Consider the following 17,497-nt stretch of genomic DNA (forward strand, 5'->3'; position numbering starts at 1 on the left):
CACTGGAAAAACCATAGCCTTGACTAGACGGACTTTTGTTGGCAAAGTAATGTCTCTGCTTTTAAATATGCTATCTAGGTTGGCCATAACCTTCCTTCCAAGGAGTAAGTGTCTTTTAATTTCATGGCTGCAGTCACCATCAGCAGTGATTTTGGAGCCCAAAAAAATAAAGTCTGACACTGTTTCCACTGTTTCCCCATCTATTTCCCATGAAGTGATGGGACCAGATGCCATGATCTTAGTTTTCTAAACGTTGAGCTTTTTTTTTTTTTTTTAATTTTATAAATTTATTTATTTTAGTTGGGGACTAATTACTTTACAATATTGTAATAGTTTTTGCCATACATTGACATGAATCAGCCATGGGTTTACATGCGTTCCCCTTCCTGGACCCCCCACCCACCTCCCTCCCCATCCCATCCCTCTGGGTCATCCCATTGCCCCGGCCCTGAGCCCTTGTCTCATGCATCGAATATGGAATGGTGTTCTGTTTCACATATGATAATATACATGTTTCAATGCTATTCTCCCAGAACGTCCCACCCTCACCTTCTCCCTCAGAGTCCATAAAATTGTTCCATGCATCTGTGTCTCTTATTCTGTCTTGCATATAGGGTTATCGTTACCATCTTTCAAATTCCATATATATGCATTAGTATACTGTATTGTTGTTTTTCTTTCTGGCTTACTTCACTCTGTATAATGGGCTCCAGTTTCATCCATCTCGGTAGAACCGATTCAAATGTATTTTTTTTAATGGCTGAGTAATATTCCATTGTGTATATGTACCACAGCTTCCTTATCCATTCGTCTGCTGATGGACATCTAGGTTGCTTCCATGTCCTGGCTATTGTAAACAGTGCTGCGATGAACATTGGGGTACACGCGTCTCTTTCAATTCTGGTTTCCTCGGTGTGTATGCCCAGCAGTGGGATTGCTGGGTCATATGGCAGTTCTATTCCCAGTTTTTTAAGGAATCTCCACACTGTTCTCCATAGTGGCTGTACTAGTTTGCATTCCCACCAACAGTGTAAGAGGGTTCCCTTTTCTCCACACCCTCTCCAGCATTTATTGCTTGTAGACTTTTGGATAGCAGCCATTCTGACTGGTGTGAAATGATACCTCATTGTGGTTTTGATTTGCATTTCTCTAATAATGAGTGATGTTGAGCATCTTTTCATGTGTTTGTTAGCCATCTGTATGTCTTCTTTGGAGAAATGTCTGTTTAGTTCTTTGGCCCATTTTTTGATTGGGTCGTTTATTTTTCTGGAATTCAGCTGCAGAAGTTGCTTGTATATTTTTGAGATTAATTGTTTGTCTGTTGCTTCATTTGCTATTATTTTCTCCCATTCTGAAGGCTGTCTTTTCACCTTGCTTATAGTTTCCTTTGTTGTGCAAAAGCTTTTAATTTTAATTAGGTCCCATTTGTTTATTTTTGCTTTTATTTCCAATATTCTGGGAGGTGGGTCATGGAGGATCCTGCTGTGATTTATGTCGGAGAGTGTTTTGCTTATGTTTTCCTCTAGGAGTTTTATAGTTTCTGGTCTTACGTTTAGATCTTTAATCCATTTTGAGTTTACTTTTGTGTACGGTGTTAGGAAGTGTTCTAGTTTCATTCTTTTACAAGTGGTTGACCAGTTTTCCCAGCACCACTTGTTAAAGAGATTGTCTTTTCTCCATTGTATATTCTTGCCTCCTTTGTCGAAGATAAGGTGTCCATGTGTGCGTGGGTTTATCTCTGGGCTTTCTATTTTGTTCCATTGATCTATATTTCTATCTTTGTGCCAGTACCATACTGTCTTGATGACTGTGGCTTTGTAGTAGAGCCTGAAGTCAGGCAGGTTGATTCCTCCAGTTCCATTCTTCTTCCTCAAGATTGCTTTGGCTATTCGAGGTTTCTTATATTTCCATACAAATTGTGAGATGATTTGTTCTACTGAATGTTGAGCTTTAAGCCAACTTTTTCACTCCTCTCCTCTTCATCAAGAGGCTCTTTAGTTATTCTTCACTTTCTGCCATAACGGTGGTGTCATCTGCATATCTGAGGTTATTGATATTTCTCCCGGCAATCTTGATTCCAGCTTGTGTTTCTTCCAGCCCAGCATTTCTCATGATGTACTCTGCACAGAAGTTAAATAAGCAGGTTGACAATACACAGCCTTGACGTACTCCTTTTCCTATTTGGAACCAGTCTGTTGTTCCATGTCCAGTTCGAACTGTTGCTTCCTGACCTGCATACAGGTTTCTCAAGAGGCAGGTCAGATGGTCTGGTATTCCCATCTCTTTCAGAATTTTCCACAGTTTATTGTGATCCACACAGTTAAAGGCTTTGGCATAGTCAATAAAGCAGAAATAGATGTTTTTCTGGAACTCTCTTGCTTTTTTGATGATCCAGCGGATGTTGGCAATTTGATCTCTGGTTCCTCTGCCTTTTCTAAAACCAGCTTAACATCTGGAAGTTCACGGTTCACGTATTGCTGAAGCCTGGCTTGGAGAATTTTGAGCATTACTTTACTAGCGTGTGAGATGAGTGCAATTGTGCGGTAGTTTGAGCATTCTTTGGCATTGCCTTTCTTTGGGATTGGAACGAAAACTGACTTTTTCCAGTCCTGTGGCCACTGCTGAGTTTTCCAAATTTGCTGGCATATCGAGTACAGCACTTTCACAGTATCAACTTTAATTAACTTTCTTTCCTGTGGCAAACCAATCAGTCTTGTCTCCATGACACTCAGCTAATTTATTAACATATCTTGATACAGAAGAACATTAATTCAATGGGAAGAATATCAGAAATGAAATAAAACAGTAACAAACTAGTTGAAATCAAATAGCTCAGGTGGAATCTGAAACCATTCTTAAACAAGGCAATTTCCCTTGGCTCTACATCCTCAAGGGTTCCATCAAGAACTGTAAAACAGAACCGTCTTCCTTTGTCCTTCTCCACCTCCCTTTCCTTCCTTTCATTTGGAGGAAGGTACCAAAAGGGCAGAAATGTAATGAATTTTTTTTTTTTGCTTGACAACATCCCAGTTTGATCCAAACTTTCTATGTGTTTATTATACATCTCATGACTATAAATCTAGCAATATGCAAATTAATTTACTATTTAGAAAATATAAATGATAAGCAAATACAGACGCATTTCCTCACTTTTAGGACGACACTTCACACACTGGGAGGTTAAACAAAAGGTTGTAAATGAAATAAGATGCACTAAAGAAACCCGATTTTACAAATACTGCTAAGTCACTTCAGTCGTGTCCGAATCTGTGTGACCCCAAAGATGGCAGCCCACCAGGCTCTGCCATCCCTGGGATTCTCCAGGCAAGAATACTGGAGTGGGTTGCCATTTCCTTCTCCAGTGCATGAAAGGGAAAAGTGAAAGTGAAGTCGCTCAGTCATGTCCGACTCTTAGCGACCTCATGGACTGTAGCCTACCAGGCTCCTCCGTCCATGGGATTTTCCAAGCAAGAGTACTGGAGTGGGGTGCCATTGCCTTCTCCGAATACTACACATACATTAACTAACAGTAACCTTCCAAGTGAAAACAATCAGACTGAAAAGTTAAAAAAAAAAAAAAAGACAAAGATATATTATTTTGGATATTTTCAAGTTCAAATTAAAAAACACGGTCAAGCTTTAGTGCTGAAATTTAAATGGAAACATAATATTAGGCAACAAAAATAAATTGGTTTCTATTCTCATCATCAGTTCAGTTCAGTTGCTCAGTCTTGTCTGACTCCTTGCGACCCCATGAACCACAGCACGCCAGGCCTCCCTGTCCATTACTAACCCCATAAATTAAGTATTACTGAGATACTTTTAGGGTGCAGCAACCAGAAAATGAAAAAAATTTATTCTGGTAAAAACCTTAAATTATTATTTTTTTAAACTCTCAAGAGAAAACAAATACATTCTACCATGTTTTTATAGAATTACCACTATTCTATTTAATATGTCATTATTTTGTCAGAAACATATACACCAAGTAAAAAAGTATGACAGAACTAAATTTTTTTCCTCTCGATGAATGAATGCAGAATATTTGAAGTAAGAATGTAATGAAGTAAGAATGTATGAAGTAAGTAAGAATGAAGTAATGAAAGTAATGAAGTAAGAATATTTACTATAGAATCAGGTAGAATCAAAATAAGGAAGCTGTAAAATCATGCTGCTGACTTTGGTGTTGCTTTCCTGACAAGGACTGTAACAACAACAACAAATGTTCCCTCTCCTCAAAAATACAACAATCTTTCATTTTCTGGCCTTCTTACAATAAAATGTTTTAAAATTCTAATGTCTAATATCAATTAATTGCAGAGAAATGAGTACTAGTGTACATAAATGTACAGTAAGAGTATTTTTTTTCCTTAAAGCTGTAACAGGAAAACTGCCATTTATAGCTGTAGTTTCCAACACATCTCTCCTAGTAATCAATAAAACAAGCAGGCAGAAAGTCAGTAAAGCTGTAAATCATCTGTAAAACACCATCCATCAGTTTGACCTAAATGACATTTACAGGACACTGATCTCAATATAGTAATATTATTTTCAAGTGCACATGAAATATTCACCAAGATAAGCCATACTCTGAACAAATAACATAAATACTAAAGTTAAAAGAATAACAACCATAAAAACTATGCTCATGGATCATAAAGAAAACAAAAAGGTATCCCAAACCCTCTAATTGTTCAGAAATTAAGCAATATCCATCTAACTAAACCACAGGTTAAAGGTGACGTTTCAAGGGAAATTTAAAACATTTTAAACTCAAAGAAAATAAAATACAACATATCATATTTATAAGATGTAGCTAAAGCAGTGCTTAGAGGGAATTTTATTGCATTAAATGTTTATATTAGAAAAAAAAAGAAACACCTAAATTAGTAATTTAAGCTTCCAAATTAAGAAACCAGAGGAAAGAGCAAAGTAAACACAAATGCAAGAGGAAGAAATAATACAGATTACAGCAAACGTGAATAAAAGTAAAAACAGAAATTCAATAGTTACAAAAATCAGTTAATTCAAAATCTGTTCCCTGGTGGAACTGTCACGTAGGCTTCAGCTAAGTGGGCAGAAATGAAAAAGAGGGAAAAGCAAGGATGAAGCAAGTGTAGCAAATGCAAGGGGCAGAAGATCTGGGTAAAAGTCCATGTAAATAACTGTGAACATAACAGTGGTGTACTCTTAATTAACTCACTTCTTACTTTCTTAGCTTCAGTTTTCTTACTTATAAAAAGGGGGTAGAAATAATTTCCATAGGATAAATGCAGAGATTAAATATTTATAAAAACTAGTATTTGGAAAAAATAAAAAATCTTTGTTCTAAATAATAAGATTAACAGACTAATTGCAGTCTAGCACACAAATGCCACATTAACTTCAACATACCTTTTAAGGTCCCTGGAGGTATGATATAAGAATAAAGTAAAATTCATTAATTATCATAAAAATATTTTTTGGTAGCAACAGTAGAGCTCAAATAGGGAAAATCATCATACACTAATAGTAACTGGTTTATTCAAGGAAAAAAAATGAAAAGAAAAAATGAGGTCAAGAATATAAATATGGAACTATTCTCAAAAGAAATACAACTTACTGCAAAAGTACCTTTTTGCAGATTTTTTCAAAGTCGATATCTTCACCAAGAGCAGATTTAGTTACTACATCAGGTTTCAACTCCTGTAAAAGAATAAACTAATTTTAGTTATGAGCCTAATTTTAAACTGTCATTATATTATGAGTTGAATTTCTTCCTGTGTTTTGCTTTCAAGGACTGTGTTATTTAAAGAAATTATTACTTATTTTAATGATATTTCAGGATACTGGAAATTCTATCAATTTATAAAGAAAAGCCAATAAACAGAGAAATACTTAATTTTAATCCTTGATTAAACAAAATCTAAACCACAAAATATTTTTCTATTCTGGAAAGGATTAATCTAGTTTTATTTCAGAAAACTAAGAAACACAGAAAAACAAAGAAAAGTAAATAAAATTACTGGCAATGTTTACATAATTATAATTTTATTATATATCCTTCTACAAGCTTCTTTCAGAGTTTAAGTTTGATATGCATTCCACTAAGGAATCGTCAGTACCAAAATTAGACTGATTCTATTCAATGCAGTCGAAGATGGAGAAGCTCTATACAGTCAGGAAAAACAAGACCTGGAGCTAACTGTGGCTCAGATCATCAGCTCCTTATTGCAAAATTCAGGCTCAAATTGAAGAAAGCAGGGAAAACCACAGGCCATTCAGGTATGACCTAAATCAAATTGCTTATAATTATACAGTGGAGGTAATGAGTAGATAAGATTCAAGGGACTAGATCTGGTAGACAGAGTGTATGAAGAACTATGGACATTGTACAGGAGGTGATGACCAAAATCATCCCCAAGAAAAAAGAAATTCAAGAAGTCAAAGTGGTTGTCTGAGGAGGCCTTACAAATAGCTGAGAAAAGAAGAGAAGTGAAAGGCAAAGGAGAAAAGATATACCCAACTGAATGCCGAGTTCCAGAGAACAGCAAGGAGAGATAAGAAAGCCTTCCTAAGTGACCAATGCAAAGAAATGGAGGAAAACAATAAAATGGGAAAGACTAGAGCTCTCTTTAAGAAAACTGGAGATACCAAGGGAATATTTTGTATAAAGATAGGCATATTAAAGGATAAAAATGGCAAGAACCTAACAGAAGCAGAAGAGATTAAGAAAAGGTGCAAAATTACACAGAAAAACTGCACAAAAAACCTCTTAATGACCCAGATAACCACGATGATGTGGTCACTCACCTAGAGTCAGACATTCTGGAGTGTGAGGTCACGTGGGCCTTAGGAAGCATTACTATGAACAAGGATAGTGGAGGTGATACAATTCCAGTTAATCTATTTCAAATCTTAAAAGATGATGCTGTTAAAGTGCTGCACTCATTATGCCAGCAAATTTGGAAAACTCAGCAATGGCCACAGGTCAGTTTTCATTCCAATTCCAAAGAAAGGCAATGCCAAAGAATGTTCAAATTACCATACAACTGCATTCATTTCACATGACAGCAAGATTATGCTCTATATCCTCCAAACTAGGCTTCAATAGTACATGAACTGAGGACTTCCAGATATACAAGCTGGACTTAGAAAAGGCAGAGGAACAAGAGATCAAATTGCCAAAATATGCTGAATCACAGAAAAAGCAAAGGAATTCCAAAATAAACATCTACTTCTGCTTCACTGACTATGCTAAAGTCTTTGACTATGGATCACAACAAACTGCAGACTATTCTTAATGAGATGAGAATACCAGACCATATTACATGTCTCCTGAGAAACCTGTATGCAGGACAACCAGCAACAGTTAGAACTGGACATGGAATAGACTGGTTCCAAATTGGGAAAGGAGTACATCAAGGCTGTAAATCATCACCGTGCTTATTTAACTTATATGCAGAGTATATCATGCAAAATGCCAGGCTGGATGGATCACAAGCTGGAGTTAAGATTGTAGGGAGAAATATCAGCAACCTCAGATACACAGATGGTATCACTTTAATGGCAGAAAGTGAAGAACTAAAGAGCCTTTTGAAGAAAGTGAAAGAGGAGAGTGTAAAAGCTGGTTTAAAATTCAACATTCAAAAAATGAAGAACATGGCATCCAGTCCCATCACTTCATGGCAAATAGATGGGGAAAATGTGGAAACCATGTCAGGTTTCATTTTCTTGGGCTCCAAAATCAATGCAGATGGTGACTGCAGCCACAAAATTAAAAGACACTTGCTCCTTGGAATAATAGCTATGACAAACCTAGACAGTGTATTAAAAAGCATAGGCAACACTTTGCAGACAAAGCTCCATATAGTCAAAGCTATGGTTTTTCCAGTAGTCGTGTTTGGATGTGAGAGTTGGACCACAAAGAAGGCTGAGAACTAATGAATTCACACTTTCGAACTGTGGTGCTAGAGAAGACTCTTGAGAGTCCCTTGGACAGCAAGGAGATCCAACCAGTCCATCCTAAAGGAAATCAGTCCTGAATATTCATTGGAAGGACTGATGTTGCAGCTGAAGCTCCAACAATTTGGCCACCTGATGCAAAGAGCTGACTCACTGGAAAAGACCATGATGCTGGGAAAGACTGACGGCAAGAGGAGAAGGGGGCGACAAAGGATGAGATGGTTGCACGGCAACACTGACTCAGTGCACATGAATTTGAGCAAACGCCAGGAGACTGTGAAGAACAGGGAAGCCTGGAGTTCTGCAGTTCATGGGTCTCAAAGAGTTGGACATGACTTAGTGAATGAACAACAACTATAGCATAATTCAGTGTTTTGGGTCATTTTTAACTTAATTTTTAAAAAATATAACCATATCTCCTATGACATCATACAAAATTTTTAAATGGTGCTTAAGTAACACTGTATAAATAGAAATGCTATGCCATAACTAGAATTTTGGTTCAGAACTATCCTAATTAGACACTGAGGAATTTAATAAATCAACAGTTCATTAGGTAATAAAATATAAATTATGAAGTTATTCTTTCTTTCCTACAGTTTTATTCAGAAAAGATCAGGAACTGCTTTTCAGAAAAGACTCTTTGATATGTTATTCCAAATGGAGAGCAGCACCTCAAATGTTAGTATTCCTTTTAGAAGATAAGATGAAATCTAACCGACAGCCTTTCTCAATTCTTCTAAGAGTCAGTTATGCAGTCTACTTGTGAAGTTCATGATAAACTGCCAAGTCTTTAAAATTGTTGCTCCAAATTCTAAATCTGTATCCATTCTGACTCAGTATATCTAATATACTTTTAAAGGAAGAAGTCTTAAGAAATCATTTTCATTATTCTTGGTTTGGATTTAGTAGTTCTAATGATAGGTTATAATCTAGCCACAAAAACTCAATTTACTCATATTGTAAGAATAAATTACCCTTCAAACTGATTATGAAAGCCAGTTGCTATAGCAAAATTTACTAGGGTCTAACAGATCGGTAATAAAAGCTGCAGGGAATAGTGTAATTTTTTTTTTTTTTTTTTTTTTTTAAATACAAGATCTGAAGTAATCCTCAGTTTTCAAAGAATGCCTTGGATGATGGGAATTTTTTACTGCAGTAAATGGGATGGGAAGTTGTGGCTGTAGTACCTTACCTGACAATTCAGCTACTTTCTTCATTATAAATGAATGGCTTCCCATAAGAGTTTGAAAAGCATGTAAGATTGCAAGCTTTGTACATAAAACTCCAAAAAGCCCTCATTTAGGTAAAAAGTAGAGAACTCTAAAAGACAAGTGGTATTTAGAGGCTTGGACATGAAAGAGTTTCAACAATTTCAGCTTTCAGGCTAACTATTCAGAAATTGAAGTATAATCTAACCAGCATCTTGGGAACACTTCCGCTTCAAGTACATGGGAAGAAGCTAGCTTGAACATGGTTAGGCAGTAAGCCATCTGGTCAAAAGGTCTGAGGAACTACATAAAAAAGTTGGGGAATAATTTGCTTATGTTAATCTTGTCTTTCACTTTCTTGATGGGAAAATGGAATGAGGAGCCTAGAGTATAAGTTTTTCAAGGGTGAGAATGGTTTCTTATTCACCTTTGAGTATCTGATCCTAGTACAATTACAGATTTGTTCAACAGAAATGGACCAGGGCAAAGAAATTTAAAATGCTTATTTCTCAGTGAGAGGTCAGTAAAGTCTCTTATCGACAGAAAAGTCAAATTCAGAATTTCCAAAGAATTTTTAGATGCCAATGTGGGCTTTTTCTTTAGAAAAGCAAAGAAAAGACAAAATACTAGAAAAAACTACTAGGACCTACTCGAGTGTTGCAAAGCAGAACACTACTGCTCAAACACTACCTTAATTTTTATGTATAGCAGGAAAAGGCTAAATACTACTTAAGAACTCACTGAAGCATATAGATATATTGTGAAAGGCCAGGAAACCACATTAGCTAATAAGCCAGGCTGCTGCTGCTGCTAAGTCACATCAGCTCTGCCCGACTCTGTGCGACCCCATAGACAGCAGCCCACCAGGCTCCTCCGTCCCTGGGATTCTCCAGGCAAGAATACTGGAGTGGGTTGCCATTTCCTCCTCCAGTGCATGAAAGTGAAAAGTGAAAGTGAAGTCGCTCAGTCGTGTCCGACTCTTCGAGATCCCATGGGCTGCAGCCTACCAGGCTCCTCTGTCCATGGAGTTTCCCAGGCAAGAGTACTGGAGTGGGATGCCATTGCCTTCTCCAAATAAGCCAGGCAGGTGCCATAGAAGACAAGACTGCTCTTTCTGAGGAAAGACTTCATACTCAAAAATTAAGATTCATTTCTACACCCAGGAAAAGACACTTTTACACAACAGCTCTGTTCCTATTCCAAAGACATTATACATACTCAGTGTAGAAAGGTCATATGATCCCCTCATGCACTAGACTTAAACATAGTGTTAGTCACTCAGTCGTGTCCAACTCTTTGCAACCCATGGACTGTAGTCTACCAGGCTCCTCTGTCCATAGAATTCTCCAGGCAAGAAGACTGTGCCATTCCCTTTTCCAGGGGATCTTTCTGACATAGTGATCAAACTTGGGTCTCATGCATTGAGGCGGATTCTTCAATGTCTGAGCCACTAGGGAAGCCCTCAACATGGTTAAGAAAATACCAATAAAAATGTGAAAGACAAGACATCAGTTCAGTGCTTATATGATAATTTTACACTATGCCAGTTATAGTATATGGGGTTAATGATAAGGAAAATGACCAAGACAGGAACACTTAGCTTTCTTTTATACAAAACTAATTCTAGTATCTTTTTTCAGATAAAAGTATTTTTCTTAAATTTTAGAGCTTTCTCTACTTTAAATTGAATTTAACCATTTCAAAAATTCTGCAACTTTAAATGCAGAACAAGATGCATTATTACAGATGGTAATTTGGAAATTTTATACCAAAGTTATACATTACGGACTCTGGGGTAAAAAAAAAAAAATGCCTAGGTACATTTCAACTTGTGAAAAGAAAATTTTGAACACTTCTAAATCAAAGAATTTTCAATATGACCCAAGCACATTAAAAGGGAAAGAGAATGACAATATTAAAATGCAAAACTACTCTCAATTAGAAAACCATGGATCAAGAAAAAACAATGGGAAAATGAAGATACCAGAACTATGTAACAGGTGTTAAATATTGAACACTTCACTAAACAAGTTTAAAATGAGTGAAAGACTAACATTAAACTAGACAAGTAAAACTTGAGCAATTTTATACAACTGTACAAAAATGCTGCAAAAATTTTTCACTAAAAAAAGATGTTTAAATTTATCATAAGTGCTCAAGAGAAATTAAAAATATCAATAATTTCCTAATCAAATGCTAAATGAACTTAAGCTTCTGAAACTGGGCTTAAGTAATTTTTTCCCCCATAGATTTCCTTAATGTTCATTTCCTTAATTTCCTTAATGTTCATCTTCTGACTTGTACGCTTATTCATTAGTGAGCAGGGTTTTGTATTGACTTGTGTAAGACACACATTCTTTTGTTTTTCGACATTCAATTCAGCTTTGTTTTCTAGCATCGGCATAACTTGTTTCTTTTATTGCAGGTTTCAAATAGTTATAATTATCTAAGCCTTCTTAAAGATGAAATAAAGTATTAACTACTTTACAATATATATGAGTTACTAATCTGTTCATAAAACATCAGAATTATAAGGGACTTCAGCTATCACATAATTCTACACCTGTGTAGGAAAGGGTTAAGTCAGCAGGCCTGGGCTGCTCCAACCACACATTCCTGAGAAGGCCTAACTTCTTCAGGACTGGCCTTTGGCCAGTTCCTAGGAATTAAGTTCTGAGCCCTTGGGCCACAGGCTTACCAAGCTGACCAGGTAGTTTACCCTAGTAATGTGATTTATGGTGACTATGTCTTCACTCTGGGGAGTTGGAGTCTGTGTAGTAGAGAGGAGTCATGCAGATGATTCATGTCTATGTGACTGGCTCCCAATAAAACCCCTGACACCAAGGCTCAAGTGAGCTTCCCATTGCTCAAGGCAACACTTTGCAAGTGTTGTCATACTTCTCTGCTAGGAGTGTGTCCATGTGATCATACTGGCTGAGGGCACCTACAGGCTTATGCCCGATTTTTCCTAGACTTCTCTCATGGGCCTTTTCCTTTTGCTGATTTTAATCTGTATCCTTGAATAGAAATAAACTGTTATTCTGAGTACAAAAGTTTTTTTTTTCCTGAGTCCTGTGAATCCTTCCAGTGAATCATTCAACCCTGGAGACCCTCAACCACTCAATTTTAAAAAGAGAAAATGAGAAGCCAATAAAGTTTAAGAAACTCATTAATTAAAACTAACATTGCTCAAGTTTCCTACATTAAAGATAGCCATTCACTAATCACCAGACCCAGCAGAATATTTCAGTTCCTTATTCCACAGTGCCAGATGCTACCGCTTTGCTTATACTCAAAAGAGCAAACTCAGTGGGAATTATTAGCTAATCTCAAATTTTGATTATTTGGCTATCTCCTTGTCTTTTTACTCTCCAAAGGCTTTCATTTGAACAAATGAATATACCAACTCATAACTAAACATAAAACTAGTGTAATGTTGTCTCTGGCTGAGTGGGAAAAGTATGTTTGCAACCAAACTATTCTGTATCAGGTTGTGGGGAGGGACACTAAGACAAAAAATTACTTGAAGGCATTAATCAAGCTGATGCTTTTAATTGCAAGAGACTCTTATTAAGGTTGGGCTTTTAATGTAATAAAATATAAAACATGTTGGTACTTTCCAAAATGTGATTAAAACTGGAACATGATATTTTAGATTATGAGGGGTTAATCTCTAATACTAGAGACTTACAAGGTGCCAAGAAAAGTCTGGATGCTTGGAGGTATTTTTTGTCTATTTGGAAATGAAGCAAGAAATGCACTTCTCTGAAATAAAGAATCTCAAAAAACTCGTGAGAGAGCTATTGACATCCAAATTCATGCTTTTCCACAGATGGGAATGTCATTATGGTTACCCTTCAGTGACAACAAAAACCCTATTTCCTAAATACTGTTCTACTGTCTCCTAAATACAGTACCAGATGGAACTTCAATAAGGTTATAAGCTGTCATCATATCACCAAGGGATTTTTCCAAATAAAACATCTCTGTCTTTGTCCTTCACCTATTCCTGTGTTATCTATGGCATTTAATGGCGTCTCCAGCCTCTGCCACTCAGGTTAGACAGCTCAGAGTCATCTGATACTGTGGGTCTCCCTGTCATGCCTCGGCTATGCTCCCATCCCCTTTTCCACTTTCTCTGCTGTGGTGTCTGTTGAATTTAGTTCCCTCCTTTGGATTACCATTATTCTACCCACAGAATCAGAACTTCATTATGGATTGTGTGGGTTATAATAATGTAACTGAGTTTCCTGCATCCATAACCAGTAATTCCAAGAACCGTTATGTCACTGTCTTGAATACAGAAAGAAGCCAAAAACCTTTATTCTGGTGTTAAAATCCTTTCATTATCTGGTCTTGGTGCCTCTTTCTAACACTATAATACTCTTTTTCCATAAGTCTTATATGCATTCATTCAGCTTTACACAGATTCCCTGAATAAGTTTCCTATTCTCCAGCCCCAGTATATTTGGTATGTGCTTTAAAAATTTTTATTGCAAAATGTCTTTCTCTAACCAGTCACCTCACTTTCTCCCTCTCTTTCTCCCCAATCAAGATCTACTAATGTTTCAACTCTCTGTTTCCGAGTATCACTGAAACGAAGCAAGGCTTCTTAGAGACATGGTTGATTAGACATCTGAGGCAGAAAAAAGTATAATCCATGCAACATTTTGTTACACCAGGAAAGAAAATTGTGTTCTCTCAAAACCTCATAAAAGATAGTTTAGAAAGGATACTACTGGTCAAATTTGGTGTCAAAAGAATAATGACAGCAAAGAATCATAACCACACTGACCATATAATTAGTTGTTTAAACCAGTACCCATCTGAGAGTGAAATGAGGCTCTATTAAAAATAATGCTGGGACAAGTGATGATTACCAGAACACTAAGGAAATCTCATCATATAGCCACCCTACGCATAATACTTGCCAATTTTTGCTATCTCCAAATGCTCTTTTTCTCTTAAAGCCACTTCAAGCAGACTTTTACCACAATTATCCCCATCAGTCTCATTTTTGTTGTCACCAATCTCCACAGTGCTAAATCTAATGAGCAGACCTCAGCACTCTTACTTGAGGAGCATCAAGTGTATTTTAAGCACCTAGAAAAGGGCATGTCACTTGGTAAATGTTCAGAAATACTTGTTAACAGAATAGATACTGAAGTTATTTTTACCCGTTAGGCATTATAAATTGTTAAACTAAGTATATGTTATCTCAGTATTGTGTATAATATATACCAGTATATAGTATATACTGCTAGTAAACACTGCTCCTGCTCAGGAGCTGAATGAACTACAAGAGAGTACACTTAATAACTATGTCTTTCATTCATCTTTGTTATTTTTTAATTTTCTAAGTTAAAAACAAAATACCCCATTAATCTTTATCCATGACTACCCTGAGATGTGAATCTAAATCACTATCACACATAACATAACTTCATTTAGGCAAACTAGTAAAATAATCTAAAAACTTTGTTAACTCTTGATCCTACAAGTACTTCCTTCACAAATTTTCAAAACAAGCACAATAAAGCCATATAAATTTAAGTCTCCATTCCGTAACCTGTGAAGTTACAGTCAGTTACTTTTTAAGAGTCAGTTTCATATTACAGGAAGTTTTTCTTGAGTCCTCAAAGCAGTACTAAGTGGTGCTCCTCCAATACATCTACCAGTAGATGTACTGTATTGTATTCAATACACTATACTGAAACTGTTTACATGTCCCTGTCTTTCATTAGACTACAAGCTTCTCAAGGGCAAATGCCATACTGATTTCTATTTACCTGTAAATTAGCACAGTATTTGGCATACAAAGTACATACCTAGAACATTTTTGTTGAGCTGAAATAAAGTGCTTTGGCCATCTGGATGGTTCTGAAGTCATTATAAAAATGTGCAAACTCTTCAGGCCAAGTACAGTTCTAAACATACCAGGTAAAACTTTCATTTTTTAGATCCTACAGTACAAAGTAAAAGAGTAAGAATGATTTCTGCACTGGTCTAAAGTCATAATGCAACATGGACAATGATGATGGATTGTGCGGTATGCAACGTCTCCAAAAGACCTCTGGTTCAGGAACTCTCTGTCATTGAATAGTTTTGGCCTACCTTTAAAAAAATGGTATTGAAGACAATAGCTATCTTGAATAATATTTCATCCATGCAAATTATATGGAGTAAAAGACTACAGAGATTCAAAATCTTGGAAAGTTTATTAAAAGAGTACTATACTAGGAACATTGATGTGGCATATTTTATTTAATCCCTACAGCAAATAATTCAGACAGGAATTATTTCCAATTTTAAGGTGAAGAAACAGACTCAAGGACACAAATGAGTTAACGGCACAAAAACAGCATCAATCCAACTTGTTAAAAATTTCAGGAAATAATGCAAATGGCTTTATTCTTCTTCACTGTTAGAATTACACCCTTCTGCATCTTAAAAGCTATCAACTTACTGTTGATTTTTGTTCAAAAATCTATTGAAATTCAAATTCTTAAATCCAAAATTCTTTAATAATAAAATCTCAAACATTAGCATTATATGGAAAATAAGAAAAAGAAACAAAACATTACCAAACAACTTTGATAGAGATCTATCTTCATTTTGATTAGAAAAATTTAATGGTGCTTTGCTATTACCTCTTCATATATCTGTTTATAATAGATGTGCACATTAATATCTGAAACATGTTACTGTTGTGCAGAATATCAGGCACTGTTTAAAAATACAAATAACCAGGAAGAGTAGAGTTTAGTTTTTAAAATAACATGCAAATGACCTGACATAACACAGGAAGATGCACTAAAATAGACTGTTAAAAACTATTACTTAAGTACTATACATACAAAGATGAAGTAGCAGGGCAATTTCTCCTCAGTGTTATAGCTCTCAATGGTGGGAAAATAAAAAGATACTCAAATTACTGGGGACCTTTCTCAAATTGGCCAAACCTCCCATCCATTACAATATGTATCCCAGGCACGAATCTTTGTGCACTTATCCCCTGCCTCCCCCAGTAAAACCACTGTTATAGAGGATAGTGAAGGCTGTGAAAATGATTCACTCTGGTTTTGTAAAGAGCATGTAAGAGGTGGTGAATTCTGTCTTGTTATCAAATAAAGCCAGAGAAACTTAAAAACAGGATAATGTACAAAGTATGTGGAGGAGATATAACGCCGACTGTAATATGCAGACAAAAATGATCAGGAAGAGAGAGACCAACTGATAAAAACCTTTTAATACCCACGAGGAATTAGATCTGGTTTGGTAGACAACAGGAAAAGCTAACTAAGGTTGCTGATTATGAGAATGATACAACAAAACAAAGTAGGTTTACTATTAGAAAATTTTACCAGTTTCAGGTTTTTGTTGGCAGCCAGTTCAAAGCATTACTAAAGATCAACAAATAGTACACTACTCTCCCCTTATCTGTGGTTTTGGTTTCTGCGGTTTCAGTTACTCACTAAATGGCAGTTCAAAAATAAAAAATTCCAGAAATAAACAATTCACAAATTTTAAATTGTGAGCCATCACTCTGAGTAGGGTGACGAAACCGTGTGCCATTCTGATCTGTCCTGCCTGGTACATCAATCATCTGTTGTCCAGGTTTCATCCTCATTAGTCACTCAGAAGCCATTTCCTTCCTATCAGACTGACTGCTGAGGTATCACAGAGCCTCGGAGCAGTGATACTGGCAATTTGGATGTGCTAAAGAGTAGCAATAAAGTGCTTTCTTTAAGTGAAAATGTGAAAGTTCTTGATAATAATAAAAAATTCTGTATTGAGGTTGGTAAGATCCACAGTAAGAACAAATTTTTCATCCATGAAATTATGATGGGGAAAAAAAAAAAGAAATTCAAGCTAGTTTTGCTGCTGAGCCTCAAACTGCAAAAATCATGGATAAGTGCCTAGCTAAAATGGAAAAGGCATTAAATTTGTGGATGGACAACAGGAACACAAAACACATTTCAACTGCCGGCTGTGAGCTGCACCAGAAAGCACTGAGCCTCTAGGAAGACCACAGCCAGAGACTGACTGAGATAGGCTACACCAGCTTTACTGCAAGTAAGGGACGATTATACAGATTCAGTAATGGGTGTGGACTGAAAAATGTAAAAATTACTGGAAAGCTGCATTTGCCAATCAAGAAGCCTCTGCCACATTTTTGGCAGAGTTGAAGAGGTTGATAAAGGAGAGAGATCAACATTCACATAACTTTTATTACAGGCTACTGTTAAAATTGTTCCACTTTATTATTAGTTACTATTAATCTCTTACTGCGCCTAATCTGTAAACTAAACTTTACAGCAGGTATTTACATTTAGGAAAAC

The 17,497-nt window shown here is 36.2% G+C and overlaps 1 protein-coding gene across 1 annotated transcript in view; it reads right to left on the reverse strand.

Annotated features, from left to right (window-relative positions):
- The window catches only part of SRFBP1 (serum response factor binding protein 1), a 63,033-nt gene that overhangs the window by 22,432 nt on the left and 23,104 nt on the right, over positions 1-17,497 (reverse strand). Inside the window, exon 4 of the mRNA XM_081499052.1 lies at positions 5,614-5,685. Coding sequence (XP_081355178.1) covers positions 5,614-5,685 — 72 coding nt within the window. The remainder of the gene's footprint in view (positions 1-5,613; positions 5,686-17,497) is intronic.

This window comes from Giraffa tippelskirchi, chromosome 6, assembly GCF_054371585.1.
Source record: "Giraffa tippelskirchi isolate mGirTip1 chromosome 6, T2T-mGirTip1v1.2.pri, whole genome shotgun sequence".
Lineage (NCBI taxonomy): Eukaryota > Metazoa > Chordata > Mammalia > Artiodactyla > Giraffidae > Giraffa > Giraffa tippelskirchi.